General features: G+C 38.9%; 1 protein-coding gene across 4 annotated transcripts in view; it reads right to left on the bottom strand.

Moving 5' to 3' along the window:
• SNAP23 (synaptosome associated protein 23) overlaps positions 1-16,964 on the bottom strand; it is a 40,330-nt gene that overhangs the window by 9,174 nt on the left and 14,192 nt on the right. The window contains exons 2-7 of one of the 4 annotated variants that reach the window (XM_055537505.1): positions 15,434-15,563; positions 7,526-7,629; positions 6,916-6,957; positions 6,444-6,492; positions 5,621-5,738; positions 617-649 (exon numbers count right to left, since the gene is read on the bottom strand). In XM_055537505.1, coding sequence (XP_055393480.1) covers positions 617-649; positions 5,621-5,738; positions 6,444-6,492; positions 6,916-6,957; positions 7,526-7,582 — 299 coding nt within the window. In that variant the 5' untranslated portion in view covers positions 7,583-7,629; positions 15,434-15,563. Of the gene's footprint in view, positions 1-616; positions 650-5,620; positions 5,739-6,443; positions 6,493-6,915; positions 6,958-7,525; positions 7,630-13,736; positions 13,803-15,433; positions 15,564-16,964 lie in introns of all 4 variants that reach the window. The other 3 variants (XM_055537504.1, XM_055537503.1, XM_055537506.1) reach the window with 3 other exon arrangements.

The raw sequence follows: 16,964 nt of genomic DNA, 5'->3' as shown, positions 1-16,964 counted from the left end.
CTGGAGCCAGAAAAGAATAGGAAAACCTAACACAAGATAGGAAGCTGAAATCAAAGTCCATGTATTTAGACTGAATCCCCTTACCTTTAATCAGAACTAGAATGCAGCAATTCTCTATAAAGATCAACCTATTTAAAACTTCTTAGGAAATTTTAGGGGTGTTTTTAGTTTTATAATCTTAAATGTTTTTTAGCAAAAACTTAGTATCAAAACCATTAGTCAAAGGATGTTATTATAAATTAAGATCTTTTTGTCAATCCAATCTTCTGGCAAATAGCACTCATCAAGAACAAATTCACTTTACATTACACACCACAGCACAGCTTTTAGAGTCTCCACCATTCACAAAATCCATGCACATGCACAGAAAAGTCATCTGAAGCATCACCTTTAGACAGCAGGTTAACAGCCCAAACTGCGCCACAAGACCGCATCTTACAGTTCCCTTTGATCAGTTACTGAGCTCAGCTTCTGATGTTAAATCTTCATTTTTAGTAAGCAGATTAGAAAGGAAGAGATTAAGTGAGAGAATGAAATGCAGAAAGTAGTGAATGCCATTCAAACAGAACAGAAGCAGGTTTGGAGTTTTCAAAACACAATGCATTTAAATTCCTGCCTGATTTCATAGAAACAACCAACATCTGAGAATCTAGATAAAAAGAAAAACAAGAAAACTATTTAAACCAGTGTATACTTCATTTTTCCTAAGAATGTCTGAATAATGATATTCTGTCCTAAAATTATGAGAATTAACAAGAAAAGAAGGCAAAATATTCAATACTTTGTATCTCCAGTGAGTAGAATGAAGGAATCACTCATACGTTGACTAAAATACAGTAATTCAATATTTATTTTAACAAGTCAGAGCTGAATCTTTATACCATAATATGACTTAAGATTCAATAGTATAAAACCTGTAGTACCAACTTTCAACTTCTCTAGTAAGGTTGCCCAGAAATACCAACCTGTCTTGAAACTATGTGCCATTATGTTTGGCAATATAAGCACAGAATGCAAAGAGGCAAGTTAAGACAACAGACTACTTTGTCTGACAATGGTTAAACTGGGACATTAGGCAGTTTACAATTCTGAGACTTCCCATTTTAAACCTGCCTCTTTTTAAACTCTTGTTAATTAGAATTTTGACTTATCAGTTACTGACAAAGGGAATTTCCCAGTGGTCCAGGAGATTCAGCGCTTTCACTGCTAGAAACCACAGTTCAATCCCTGCTCAGGGAACTAAGATTCTGCAAGCCACAAGGCGAAGCCAAAACAAAAAAACAAGTTATTGACAAACACATAACATTTTTAATAGGGAATCTGTGCTTTTTGCTTTTAGGATTCAAATAGTAGCAAGCTAAAAAAATGGCATTTATTCACAGTTTTAAAGTTTAATCCTGGTAGTTTATTTTTAAATTCTAGTAGTCCTTTAAAAAGAATGAGCTGAAATTAAAATTTCCTTCTCTTATAATACAGGGTTCTGTTAAGTGAAGCTATTTCCACATTTTATTAGAAAAAGATCTGTTGACATGGCTTCAGTGAATACCAGTGAACAAAAGAAATCTCAAAGAACAAATCTACTGAAGACATTTTCTAGATAGCAATACCTCTAACAATAGTAGCAACAAAAAGCTTCATTCTTTTCTTGCCAGTCAAGCAATGTAGCATCACACAGTTAAAAACTAGGGCTCTGTCTGGTTTCGAATCTCAGCTCTTCCACTTGCTAGTGTAGCATTCTGGTGACTCTGTTTCCCCATATATAAAATGGTGATAGTAAGAGAAACTATCTCATATTAAGGTTACTGTAAGGATTACATTTCAAGTGTTCAGGATAGTAAGAACCTAAATTAATATATAGGCTCACAAATCTCATCCAAACCTTTGGATGCGAGACATCTTGAGCAGAACCACATAATCACATATATCAATATTTCTGCAGTGAAAGAGATTAACATTACACTAAGTGGGATAGATTAATAAACAGCTTCAGTTCAGGTTACATCTTGTAGCCTAATTAAAAACAAACCCTTGGCTTTCAGAAATTTTTAGATTTCTAAATGGCAGATAAGAGATTATGGACCTGAGCTGTTATTACTAGTACCATAATTAGTACTAGCGTTATACAGAAAACTAAGATCCTGTCTCTGCCTTGAGAATCTCATGTTATGGCTATTCATATGATAATCTGCCTTGAGAAGCTCATGTTATGGCTATTCATATGATAAGTCTAACTGAAATACAGATTAGCAGATAAACTTAGAAAGATCACGCCCCTGGCAGGAGTGAAAGAGATACCATAGAGGGCAAGGTCTCAATGGTATAAAGGAGAAATGGGTGAAAGGAAGGCAATTAAAATCAGTCTTTAAATTGAAATACTACTCTCTTCTCTTCAAGGAACAACTGTTTTGTTATAGAAGCCTGTTAATTCCATATGTTATGAAGAGCTTTCTTCTCCTGACCCATTAGGAAAGGGCTCTGCTGATGTTAGAGGCTGCGAATGGACTGCTTTAAGAACATACTCTACCTAGTGTCCAAGAAAATCCTGCCCATGTTTGGCTGGGTACAAAAAGAAAAATAAAAATAATACTTCTATAGTTCCATTTTTCCCACCTTCTATGATATCAGACCATCTCAGGATTCATTCAGAGATAATTTGCTCTAGGTTCTAGAGAGAACTTCCTCTTCTTTGCTTTTCTCTTAATACCTATCTCAAGGAAGTTCACGAACTATTTTTCCCCCTGAACTCTTCCAAGAGCGTACACAGAACATAGGAGAAAAGCACAAGTGAGTGTGAAAACCATAGTTAAGAGTTTAGATCAAAAAGTCTGTGTGTTTCTAACTTGTTTGCTTAATATGTTAAACCCTGATTTACAGGTGATTGCTATTAAAATATACACTTTTGGAGAGTCAACCAAGGTCTAAACAGGTCAACAGACTTGTCTTTCTTGATTTCTTATGCCCAAACGCTAAAGCTGACCAATACATAATTTAACTATATTTTCTCAGGTAGAAATAGCACAGAGAATATTGTCACATGGAAACACTTAACTGAAAGTATGACAGAACAAAAGCTCCTCCATTCCTAACTCCTTTAGAGGAGTAAAAAATGCTGAGTCTGTAAACCTTTGTATCCTGGTCTTGCTTTATCACAGCGGCTGAGACAGCTGGATAGTTACAAAGCTCTTTTAAAAGTGAATATGCTCAGCAGAACAGATAGTCATTTAATCTCCAGACAATGTCATTTTGGCCAAAGGTGAAGTTCAAAGTTGATGGATGACTTCTCATCTTTGTCTGAATACACATATTATTTGTCAACACATGGAGGTTGTTTTACTCAAGATTAAGGAGAGAATTGAAATATTAATAATAAAGTCACTAAAATGAATGAATTCTTTTTTTGTCAAGTATTATCTCATACACTATACACAAATATTTGAAGACTTCTCATTTCCTAGTTTACTAGAGACTTCAAATCTTCAGTCTTCTTTGATGTTTCCTTCTTCACATTTGACACACAATCAGTTGGCTTCCCTGGTGGCTCAGCTGGTAAAGTGTCTGCCTGCAATGCAGGAGACCTGGGTTTGATCCCAGGTCAGGAAGATTCCCCTGGAGAAGGAAATGGCAACCCACTCCAGTACTCTTGCCTGGAAAATTCCATGGACAGAGGAACCTGACAGGCTACAGTCCATGGGGCCACAAAGAGTTGGACATGACTGAGAGACTTCACTTTTCTTTTTTTCTTTCTTTCAGTTGATTTAAAGAGAATCCGACTTACACTTTTCTCTCTAATCTTAATGATAAGGTTATAGCTCACAGGCCTAGTTTACAAAACGTTCCTAATTCATCTCCTGGTGTGCAGTTATATCCTCCACTCCAATCAATCAACTCCTTAGGATGGCATTCAAGTTCCTTTACTGCCTGCTGCTGCTGCTGCGTTGCTTCAGTCGTGTCTGACTCTGTGCGACCCCATGGACGGCAGCCCACCAGGCTCCCCCGTCCCTGGGACTCTCCAGGCAAGAACACTGGAGTGGGTTGCCATTGCCTTCTCCAATGCATGAAAGTGAAAAGTGAAGTCGTTCAGTTGTGTCCGACTCTTCCCAATGGATGTGAGAGTTGGACTGTGAAGAAAGCTGAGCGCCGAAGAATTGATGCTTTGGAACTGTGGTGTTGGAGAAGACTCCTGAGAGTCCCTTGGACTGCAAGGAGATCCAACCAGTCCATTCTGAAGGAGATCAGCCCTGGGATTTCTTTGGAAGGAATGATGCTAAAGCTGAAACTCCAGTTTTTGGCCACCTCATGCGAAGAGTTGACTCATTGGAAAAGACTCTGATGCTGGGAGGGATTGGGGGCAGGAGGAGAAGGGGACGACAGAGGATGAGATGGCTGGATGGCATCACTGACTCGATGGACGTGAGTCTGGGTGAACTCTGGGAGGTCGTGATGGACAGGGAGGCCTGGTGTACTGCGATCCATGGGGTCGCAAAGAGTCGGACACGACTGAGCGACTGAACTGAACTGAACTGAACTTCCTGACCCCATGGACTGCAGCCTACCAGGCTCCTCCGCCCATGGGATTTGCCAGGCAAGAGTACTGGAGTGGATTGCCATTGCCTTCTCCGCCTTTACTGCCTACTTATGTCTTATTTTCCACTTCTCAATGTGAATCATGTAGTTCAGTTGAGTCAAGCTCCTCTGTAGTCTTTATTTACATTAAATCTTCCACAGGAAATGTCTTCCCACTTCTGCTGGGCCCATCCAGATCTTTCTAATTATTCAGAGCCCAACGCAAGTCCACTCTCTCCTATAAGATGAACTCCAAACTAACTTTGAGTAGTTCTGTACCCTTAGCCTCCATGGCACCCCACTCCAGTACTCTTGCCTGGAAAATCCCATGGATGGAGGAGCCTGGTAGGCTGTAGGCTGCAGTCCATGGGGTCGCGAAGAGTCAGACACAACTCAACGACTTCACTTTCACTTTTCACTTTCATGCATTGGAGAAGGAAATGGCAATCCACTCCAGTGTTCTTGCCTGGAGAATCCCAGGGATGGGGAAGCCTGGTGGGCTGCCGTCTCTGGGGTCACACAGAGTCGGACATGACTGAAGCGACTTAGCAGCAGCAGCAGCAGCGGCAGCCTCCATTGATATCATAGATCTAGCACTAGATTTCTATAGCTTCTACTTTCTGCTATTCTGTCTCATTTATCCAACCACATGGTAAGTCCTTTGATGGCAGGATCCAAGTCCTTTATTTCCTTGGCCATCCCTCATGTGCCTACCACAGAATATATGTTTTATTAATTCTCCTTATTTGAAAGGAAAACACACTAATTTCATCCTGCTATATATTATCCAGATGGATATTTCCCAAGCTTTTCATGTATTATTTAAAAATGTAATTGGGACTTGATTGAAAGATTGATCAAATTTAAGTGACGGTTCAGTGAGTGTGCCCATTCACATAAAAAGTTTGATCTGCCTGAAGGAGAAAGAGATTAAGTTGATCTAACCAAGTTCCTTATTTAGGCCCTGCAACACTTACTGGGGGGCTGAGAGGGGGGTTCTGAGGGTGATACTCTCACTTTAGATTTATTTGAAAAAGATTTTGATTTATCAACTCACCTACTACATGGGCATACACAAAGGCCACAGCACTTGTTGAGTTCTGTTAAAGTCTTCTCTGCTTCTCTCATGTCTTTATTTATTTGGTCCATGCCTTCTTCTATGCGTTTTAGTTGTTCTAAGAATAAGTTGTGGAAGTTAAATTTTATGTTACATTCATGCTGCCAATCAGAAAGTGCTATTATTAGTATAAAGGAAGAGCAAACTTTAACCTCGAATCCACCAACAATTCATCACAGTGACTATATCAGGGCCAGATGGCATTATATGCTGTCCAGCATTTAAAAGTCTTTCACATACTGATCCTAGGGTATCTGGCCTCTGTGGAAAAATTTGTTCTAAAGAAATTTGTATAACAGGAGCATGTGAGGATTGGTTTAGGCCTCACTAGACCAGATTCCTAGCATTTCTATTACTGAATAGGCTCAAAACCTAAAGACTGTCCTAAGAGGAATAAAAACTAGACCAGCTTGCTCAGGGCCAAATCAAATGCAAAGTTTCCAATTCCACAAGGATGTAACTTGATTTCTGAAAATGATGAAAGAATATCATAATGTCCAGGACACAAATGACCAGTGCACACAATAAGCCCTGCTATCTAATAAATAAATACTTGGTGGACAATGGGATAGTGTGACCTCCCACCCCAAATAGGCAACAAAACATAATATAAATTAAATCAGAAGAAAAGCAAAATACCACTCTTATCTTACAAAGGAAAGGTACTCCCAAAGGCTTAATTAATTTTAACTGTGGCTGATTTGAAAAGGCTTTTTGGCATTCTAAATCAAATCAAGAGTTCCTGCCAATGACTGCAACTCACCCCCTTGTTCATCCAGCATAGTGATGGTCTTGATTCCTGCATCCTGTGACTAAAAGAAGGGAAAAAAAGCTGATAGCACAACCAAACCAACAGAAACAAAAGCTACAAGGTCTGAAAAACAGCAAGGCAGAAACATTAGAAACTTAAGTTCTCAAAGGATTAGAAGAAAACTAACCGCCCCAAACCAACACACCTTAACATATTTACCTCCCCCCACCCCCCCACCCCCGCCAAATAATTAAGTCACAAACTCATGGTGAATTGTTTTCCCTGTTACATTCCAATACTATCAATTAGAAAAGCCAAAAAAGCCCATTAGTGAATAGTTTGACAATTTCAGCAATTGCCAATTTCAAATAATAAAGCTTATTGATACAATATCATTCTGATTCAACAGTAATTCCAGTCTGTATTATCAGAATTCCTTCTATACAGTTTCTATACTTAACTTGATGATTAAACACTTTCTTACCTCAATGGCTAAACCCAGGATTCTCCTTGTACTTTCCAGAGACTAGGAAAAAAAAAGAGTTTTAGCATTCTAAAATATGTAGCACAGCCCCACCCCCCAAATCTGATCACAGGCCATATTCATGATGATGCTACTTTATTTTTAAAGATTGCTAGTGCATCCACTCCTCCCTTCTTTAAAATAAAAAATAAAGCTTGCTAATATAATTTTAGTTATTTTCTTTCTACCAGATGCTTAAGAGAAAATTTGAAAGAATATAGTTAATGGGATTTATAAAAATGTAATGTAGCAGAAATCCAGGGATATTACACAGATATTAGAAAATTCTGTTAAAATTAAACGTCCAGAATTCTTCATCTATATCTTTGTTCTAAGTTACTATTCAGTAATGACTATTTTTTAAAAAATCATACAGACTGTTTGCACTTATTTAGTTTTTTGATGAGTTGACAAAGTAAGAAGCTAGTAGTAATGGCACTCAAGGGCAGATGCATTCTTTGATATAAACAGACTAGGGAGAGGCCAAAATGGTCTTCTAAGAAGGTCCTCTCATGCTTCCACTGTGAAAACTGAAAGAGAATTAATGACCTATTCCAAGTAAAACTTTTACCTCATCAGTAACCTGGTTAGCCCTTATCTGAATTTCTTCTGCTGAGAGATTATCCATGGTGAATTAAAATTCTTGATAGTTGCAGAAACTGAAATGTGGATATTCTGTAAGAATAAGAACACAAAACTAAGCTTATTTGAGCAAAGAATGTGGAATTTAGGATACTTATCTGGAAAACACGATAAGATAAACCTATCTAATATCTATCTATCTACATCTTACAGGTGAAGAAATTAAGGCTGAGAGATGGTAAACAAATGCTAGTTAGTACTAGAGCTGAATGTAAAACTCAGGTTTCAGGACTTTCAGGGAAGCACTATTTCTAATAGGAAAGTGGTCCCTCTACTTTGAGAAGGAAGGCATTATTAAAAGACAAGCTTCAAGAAGCTATCAAAATGAATTCCTGGTTGTAGAATGTTCTTTGTACATTGTTTGAATATGGAAAAGCAATAACGTGAAGAAGTCCAAGCCAGGTAGTATTCCATTAGTAAAGTAATAATATTCAAAGTCATATGCCTACAGAACACAAGGACCATTCTAAAAATGTGCTGGTCTTCCAGGCTTTTCATCAGAGAAAATGAAATACTTTCATTATTAACAAGAAAATGATATTGCTAATACAAAGAACTCAGTAAAGAACTAGTTTTTATTAATAGTAGACTCTCCCTTTCCAATTAGTATATGGTTTGTTATTTTAGTGAAGTCCCTAAGACTTAGTAACTTAGTACATAGTAACTTAGTAACTCAGTACATAGTAACTTAGTAACTCATAGTAACTCAGGAAGTGATCTCATAGACATCCAAATTGAAACATAAAACTTTTAATAGATAAAGATTCCAAGAGTCCTGCCTTCTAATTATTAACAGTGATACACTGTGTATAGTATTCCTCTTTGAGCCCTCACCTGTAATAATAAGCACTGTGTGACTTATCTAGGTTGTGTTCTTTTTATTACATTTGCTAGCTTTGTAGTGAAATGTTGAAAACCAATTATATAAAAGCCTTTTGTCAACAACACATAAAAGTGTGGTTCACATTCTGGATTTATCATCAGGGGACATCTGGCAATATCTAGAGAATTTTTTGATTGTCAAGAGTTGGGGGGTAGGGAGAAGCAGTGTTACTGGAATCTGGTTGGTAGAAGTCAAGGATGCTTGCTAAACATCCTATAATGCTCCTTGGCACAAACCTCCTACAACAAAGAATTGTCTGGCCCCAAATGTCAAAGCGCTGAGGTTGAGAAATCCTGCCACGCAGTACACTCATTGACAAGCAGAGAGGCTTGTTAACTGCGAATATACTAGACTGAACTCTTGGAGGGAAAGGATTTTGTTATGTCTTTGTACCTCTAACACCTAACAGGATCTGACAGTTGGTACTCCAGTAAATGTGTGCTGAATGAACAAATAAGTAGAAAAACAAGATGTACTCTCAAAAGTGTTGAAGTGAATCTTAGAAACAAAGTGACATACAATAGTAGCACAAAGCCTTCAAATAAACAACAGAACCACAAATCAAAAACTGCTAACATGTGTATGATCTAGAATAGCCTGCTGGTCACATACAGATCTTTTTAGTCACATCCATAGCTAATCAACACTTTTATTAGAGCCATCTTAAAAAAAGTGATAATATTCCATTCCCAGGACAGGAAGGCATTACATTTAGAGTTTTGTTTATAATTCTACTGTCCTTTCTAACCATTTCAGGATTTAATTTAGATTTTGAGCCTTGATTAAAGACATTAATGCTCATAAAATTATTGCTATTAAAATTATTAAACTGCCAAAGTTGCAAATTTAACCTCACATCTTATGTGCCATAGTATGACTTGTGGCTCTACCAAAAGGTTCATATACTAAGATACATAATCAACATATAGGGGCTTCCCAGATGGCTCAGTGGTAAACAATCTGCCTGCTAATGCAGGAGATAAGGGTTAGATCCCTGATCCATGCAGATCCCACATGCTAAGGAGCAACTAAGCCTATGCGCCACAGCTTTTAAGCCTGTGCTCTAGAATCCAGGAGCCGCAACTACTAAAACCCATGCGTCCTAGAGCCTGTGTTCCGCAACAGGAGAAATTACTGCAATGAAAAGTCCACATACCGTGCATGGCAACCTAGAGAGCAGCCCCCCACTGGTCACAACTAGAGAAAAGTGTGCAAGCAACAGTGACCCAGCACAGCCAAAAAATAAAAATAAATACAAAATTTAAAGAAAGCTATAAAGGTGTTTCTTAAATTAAGAACTGATCATTCATTAGATATAAGTATAAACAGAACCACATGCTTTATTACTTTGCTCACTGTTCATGAAACTTGAGCTTTAATCACATATGTTCATGTTACACACAATTTCTCTTTTGTCAGTCTTTCATAGCTGTAATTATGAAAAGAAAGGAAGCTGCTTTGTACCCTCTCATCTTTTTTGTACACTTTTCCTTTCTAGAATATCCCCCAGAGAAGGCAATGGCACCCCACTCCAGGACTCTTGCCTCGAAAATCCCATGGATGGAGGAGCCTGATAGGCTGTAGTCCATGGGGTCGCTAAGAGTCGGACACGACTGAGTGACTTCACTTTTGCTTTTCACTTTCATGCATTGGAGAAAGAAATGGCAACCCACTCCAGTGTTCTTGCCTAGAGAATCCCAGGGACGGGGGAGCCTGGTGGGCTGCCGTCTATGGGGTCGCACAGAGTCGGACACGACTGAAGTGACTTAGCAGCAGTAGCAGCAGCAGAATACCCCCATCTGCCTGCCCAGGCAGCCTCGTGCTTCCCCATTACTTCCTAGAGCCCCTACAAGGTACCTTTATAGCCGGTTCTTCCTAGGCAGGATGCTCCAGAGTTATCTGTCCCTGTCATATAAAACTCCTAAATGCTCCACAGTGCAGAAAGTGATAAGATAAACAATACACACTAATCAATTAGTACCTGGAAATGATATCCCTATTACGTTTTCCCATGTAGTACCCTATGGGTAGAAAAATATTTGGGGAGTAAGGAAGCTCAGATCTCTCAAATTGGGTAATTTTTAATTCCACTCCTAGAGGTGACTCTTGCTAATTACAAGTCAGTATTTGTTACTCTCCTAGTAAATATGAGCAAAACTCCATGTAGGTTCAAACAGAGGCTTGAATGCAAAACTGACCTCTGTCAAACTTGAAGATTCCATTGTCTTGCCTTTAATTATCAAAAAAGCAGATTAAAAAAAAAGGCAAATATAGCTGGGAAGCAGATGCGAAGAGTCACTCCTGGCACAGCAATGGTGTCGTCTTGTAGGACACACCCTTTAACTGAACTCAAAGTGCTGCCTAGTACTCTTTGGTTCCTCCCTGAGCAGATGACACACAAGACAAGAAACAGACTTCTGTAAAGTTCTCACATGTTTGGCATGCTGGTATCAGGACAGAGCTGCCTAAGACTGCTCTACTCTGGAGTTTTGAGGATGTTGAGCACATGATTTATAGTAAACGGGAGTGAGACAGACAAAGCAGAATTGTTAAGGGGAAGGCCCAAGAGAGACAAAGAATAATACTCCCCAGGCTTTTTCAGCCTTTACTAAACTGCTCAGAAGTGTCAGGCAGGGTGTGTGATAGAATAAGCTATACAGCTTTCCTCATATTTATTATCTCCAGAAGTTTTTCTCATGGAATCAGGAAAGGCTATCCAGAATGTTAAGGAGAATTAGAGAAGAGGGAGGGGAAGGAAAATGAAACATCACTTGACACAAAGATCCCATTAAACTTACTTTTCTTAGGTATAACCTAATAGATTAAATATCTGTGTCCTTTTCCCAGTGCTCCTAGGATCTTATGCTGTTTGTGTGCCTTTGATATGAAAATGTAAGATTCTTCATGGTACTTTTACACCCTATTTTCCTTATTATGGTTCATTTGGGCTTACTACACTCCTAATTTACCTTTCTTAACTTCTTTTCTATTATAAAACCTTGGGGGAGAGGGAAGGAAGAAATGCTCACAGATCATGTACTATGTGTCTATATTCATCTAAGTTATTCATATATGTTCATATTCATATTATCTCTGTTATACTACTTTATAGGTGGGGAAACTAAGGCTGAGTTTACATAATTTGCCTAAGGTGACTGAGTCAATAAAGACCAGATTGATTATTCAAGGCCGAATTAACTCTGAAATCAAGGTTAGTTCATGGTCTAGTAAACAGTCTTACCGCTGAATGCACTGTCCCTTAATAAGATATAAGAACTGTTGAATATAAGAAAATAAGCTAAGCACTCTACCTGATGACTCATTTCAAAATTTCAGATACTTTCTATAGTAATACCATGAAATCTTCCACAGACTCAAAGATGGTTAAACTAAAGGAAGAATTAGAAAGACCAGAGTAATCATGGTTTTCAGCTGTTTTATAATAATTTTGAACCTGAAAAAAAGCTATACTAATTTAGAAAAAGAAAATACTAGTACTGGAAAGAAGGAATACAAAGAACAAAGGACTTAGAACTTAACAGGAGATCTAAGTCTTCATTGATAAAAATGGAGAGACAGGAAGTAATGAAGAAATAGCATCTTAAATCGATTCCTGACAAGACCAATATAAGAATGATTTTATAAGGTATTAAGTCAGTTTATACCAGAAAGCAAGGAGTTTGCATTAAGATATTCTACCAAGTTAGTTTCCTACTTTATTCCTTCTCTTAAAGTTAATCACAATGTAAATTTCTCTATGAGTTACACAGCTATTACTGTACTCTTAAGAGTTTGATAAAATTTGCAATTCTCCTTGGCATATTTTGATTAGACTTTCATGGTAACCAATGTATTTACAAGTAGAAACTTCCATTCAGAGCATGTTAGCATAGTGGTGAGTAGCAGGAGCTCCAGTAGCCAAATTCTGATCCTAAAATATATTTGCTGTGTGACCTTGGGCAAGCTACCTGTCCCCACTAAAGCTCAGTTTCGGCATTTATAAAATAGGTAACAGATCTATGAGACCTATTGAACAGATGTAAGGCTTTTTTGGTAAAGATTAAAGAAAATGATCTGGGGACTTCCCTGGTGCTCCAGTGGTTAAGATTCCACCCTGCAATGTAGGAGACATGGGTTTGATCCCTGGTTGGGGAACTAAAATCCCACATGCCATGGAGCAACTACTGAGTCCAAGCACTCTGGAGCCCATCGGCCATAATTAGAGAAGTCTGGGTGCTGCAATTAAGACCTGACACAGCCAAATAAATTTAAAAAAGAAGCTATTTAAATAAAAGTCTGCAGAATTTTCCTTAAAATAATTTGAAAGTAAGGAGATGAGTGGGAGTTTATAAAAGATGTAAGAATGGCCATGATCACTGAAGCTGGGTGAATAATACATGGAGGGTCATTATGTTACTTTCTTAACTTTTATTAGGAAAAAATTTTTAAATATACAAAAAAACTTGTAAATGACAGCTAACTTTTTAATAATCTTTATTCATCATTTTGAAAGTCTAGATAGTGGGTAGGGGATTGAGAGGACTCTAACTACAATGGTTAACACTTATAAAGCATTATACATACATTATTCTAGAAACAAAAAATATATATAAATACACATACACACATTCATTTAATTGTTACAACACCTAGTCCATTAAGGCTACAATAACAAAATACCAGACTGGGTATTTGACAAGTTCTTGTGAGGACCCTCTTTATGATTAAAGCTGGAGCATCCTCACATGGTGGGAGGAGCTAGCAACTCAGGAGTCATTTTTATAAGACACTCTTCCTACTAATGAGAGTTCCACCCTCATGGTTTAAGCACGAACCAAATGCCCTATCTACTAACACCATCACATCCTGCAATTTGGATTTTAAACATACGAATTTTGGAGGGGAGGACACACAAACATTAAGACCACAGCAAACACTATTTAATCCCACATTTTACATATGTACAAACTAAGGAACAGTGAGGCTAAGCAACTTTTGCAAGGTCACACAGTAGAGCAAGGATGAAACCTAGGCAGACTGCTCCAGAGCATATGTTTTCAATTACTATTAAGCATATTACATGGAGAATAGAGAGCCATATTATTAAGTCAATCAACTCTGTAGCCACAAAGAATCTCTGCCCCAAGAAAATACAGTTGACCCTTTAACAATGCATGGCCTAGGTTAGTACTGTAGTAGGAATTTATTGGGGGGGGGGGAATCTAAGTATAACTGTACACACCCAGTTTAAACTCACCTTGTTCAAGGAGCAACCAGTATATACATGAAGTCCCTGTGAGACAGGAAAGGGCCAGGGCACAACCTTTAAAAGAATGATAGCCACTGAAGACATAAACTGGTTACAACCAACTAAGTTCAAGATGGTGGATAACTGACTTCTAGGCCTTGAGCCTCAGCATACACTCCTTACAATATCAATACACCTGCAAGCTAAATGACACACCCATAGGCACCATAACAGTTCCAAGGCTGACCATAAATGGCCAAAAAGTGGACGGTGACCCAATTCCTGGAAATCCCCAACCGTTTTCTAAAAGAGTTGGAATAATCCTCCCACTCAGCCTATAAAACTGCAAACCCCTATAAAAACTGACAATTCCCCTGTGCCCAGGGGCCTCTCATTCTGTATATGAATGGGCCACATTCTGTCTGTGGAGTGTGTATTTCCCTGAATAAAACTTTTTTCACTTTACCATGGCTTGCCCTTGAATTCTTTCCAGTGTGAAGTCAAGCACCCACAATAGGTGGCCATCCCAGGAACTTGCCTAAGACCTGGGATGTGAAAATCCTCTCGTGCCCCACTTTCTTTCCTGCAATACCTGCCATCTGTTTTTCAAGTTGCAAAGCCTAACTTCAGTATTAGAGTACATTTTAGAGCTATGTTTTCCAGCATTGGCTACACATTATAATCACCTGATGAGCCTTTATAAATTTGGAGGCCAAAGCTGCTGCTCACATGAATTAAATCAGCATCTCTGGGGGTGGGAGCCAGGTATCAGTAGGTTTTAAAGTTCCTCAGGTGATTCCAATGTGCAGCCAAGGTTGAAAACCACTGTTTCAGATAAAAGTTTTGGCTTTTTGATGTACAAATAAGTACTAATGGATGATATTCTACCCTGTTACAATTCTGGTACTTAATGGAGGAAAAACATTACTAGCACTTAACGACCCAAGACTAGAACAACTTAGGCTTCAAAAAGTTAAACACAGAATTACCGTATGATCCAGCAATTTTATTCCTACATGTTAGAAAGAAATGAAAATACTGTCCACAGAAAAACTGGTACAGCAATGTTCAAAGCAGCACCATTCGTAATAGCCAAAAAGTAGGGAAAAAAAACGAGAGGGGGATAAAGACGGCAGAGTAGGAGGACACTGAGCTCACCTCCCCCACCCCAAAAATATGTCTACATGTGCAACAATTCTCAAGGAAAATTGCTGGAAATCCCTATGCAACAAAAGCTACAAGAGAGATCTCCATTTAACAGGGAAGGATGGAAAAAGGCATCAGGTTGGAATCTACATCCTGGGAAGGATCCTGAAGAAAGAGAAGGTCTGCAGGGGCAGACTCTCGCCATGGGAAATGGGCAGGTAAAGAAACAATGTGGGCATCTCAGACCTGTGCACAAAGGAGACAAGCTCTACTGGCTGCAGGGAGAACCAACATGACAGAATGAAGAGCTGGAGAAGCCTAGACTCTACTCAGAGGAGTGCACGTGTACTGGCTTGCCAACAATCAGGGTGAACAGAGTCTTGCATGGTATCATCTGCTGCTGCTGCTAAGTCGCTTCAGATCCTGAGTTCAAAAGGCAGCAATAAAAATGCTAATGAATTCAGAAAGATTATCAGTAGAAATCCAGGGCTTAGGAGGCTCAAAGATCATCTGGAAGATCCCCTAGCGAAGGAAATGTCAACCCACTCCAGTATTCTTACCTGGGAAATCGCATAGACAGAGGAGCCTGGCAGGATACAGTCCATGGGGTTGCAAAAGAGTTGGACATGACTTGCAACTACACAACAACAACAATCAATCAACAGAAACACAGGTCACTGTTACAAAGATCTAGAAAATATAAAGATAAACCAGTCAAAATAGATAATTCAACTGCTGAGATAAAAGCAATCCAGAAGCAATGAATAGCTGACTAAAGGACACAAAAACAAACAAGTGATCTGGAAGATAAAATAATGGAAATCACCCAGTCAGAACAACAAAAAGACAAATGACAAGGAAAAAAGAAAGCAACATACAAGATCTACGGAAAATAGAAAAATGTGCCAACCTATGAATAACAGAGGATTCAAAAGGAGGAGAGAAGTAGACCAAAAATGTTTAAAGAAGTTATGGCTAAAATCTTCCCAAACCTAAAGGAAACAGACATTCAGGAACAGAAGCACAGGGGTTTCAAACAAGATGAATCGAAACAGACCCACACCAAGATATATCATAATTAAAATGGCAAAAGTAAAAGAGAATTTTAAAGGAGAAAGAAAAAAACAAAGTATCAGTTATAAGGAAAGTCCCATAAGGGTATCAGCTGATTTCTCTCCAGAAACTCTGCAGGCCAAAAGGGAGTGGCATGATATATTTCAAAGTGCTGAAAGGGAAAAGCCTGCAACCTAGAATACTCTACCTAGTAAGATTATCAAGTAGAATAGGAGAGTTAAAGAATTTCTCAGACAAGCAAAAATTAAAAGGATTCAGCAATACCAAACTTACCCTCAAAGAAGGGAAAAGATAAAACTATCACTATTGGCAGATGATATGGGTGCCAAAGAATTGATGCTTTCAAACTGTGGGGCTGGAGAAGACTTGAGAGTCCCTTGGACTGCAAGGAGATCAAACCAGTCAATCCTAAAGGAAATCAACCCTGAATATTCATTGGAAGGATTGATGTTATAGACTCAATAATTTGGCCACTTGATGCAAACAGCTGACTCACTGGAAAAGACCCTGATGCTGGGAAAGATTGAGGGCAAGAGGAGATGGTGTGACAGAGGATGAGATGGTTGGATGGCATTACCGACTCAGTGGACATGAGTTTGAGCAAACTCCAGAAGATAGTGAAGGTCAGAGAAGGCTGGTGTGCCGTAGTCCATGGACACGACTTAGCAACTGAACAACAATGACAGATATCTATACAGAGAACCCTTACTCCTTGTGTGTGCTGTCATGGCCAACTCTTTGCAGCCCCACGAGCTGTGACCTGCCAGGCTCCTCTGTCCATGGAATTTTCTAAGCAAGAATACTGGAGTGGGTTGCCACTTCCTTCTCCAAGAGAAACCTTCAGATCAGATCAGTCACTCAGTTGTGTCCGACTCTTTGCGACCCCGTGAATCGCAGCACGCCAGGCCTCCCTGTCCATCACCAACTCCTGGAGTTCACTGAGACTCACATCCATCGAGTCAGTGATGCCATCCAGCCATCTCATCCTCTGTCGTCCCCTTCTCCTCCTGCCCCCAA

Source organism: Bubalus kerabau, chromosome 10, assembly GCF_029407905.1.
Source record: "Bubalus kerabau isolate K-KA32 ecotype Philippines breed swamp buffalo chromosome 10, PCC_UOA_SB_1v2, whole genome shotgun sequence".
Classification (NCBI taxonomy): Eukaryota; Metazoa; Chordata; class Mammalia; order Artiodactyla; family Bovidae; genus Bubalus; species Bubalus kerabau.
Note: the sequence above shows the minus strand (reverse complement) of the source record. Positions and strands in the feature narration are given on the sequence as shown.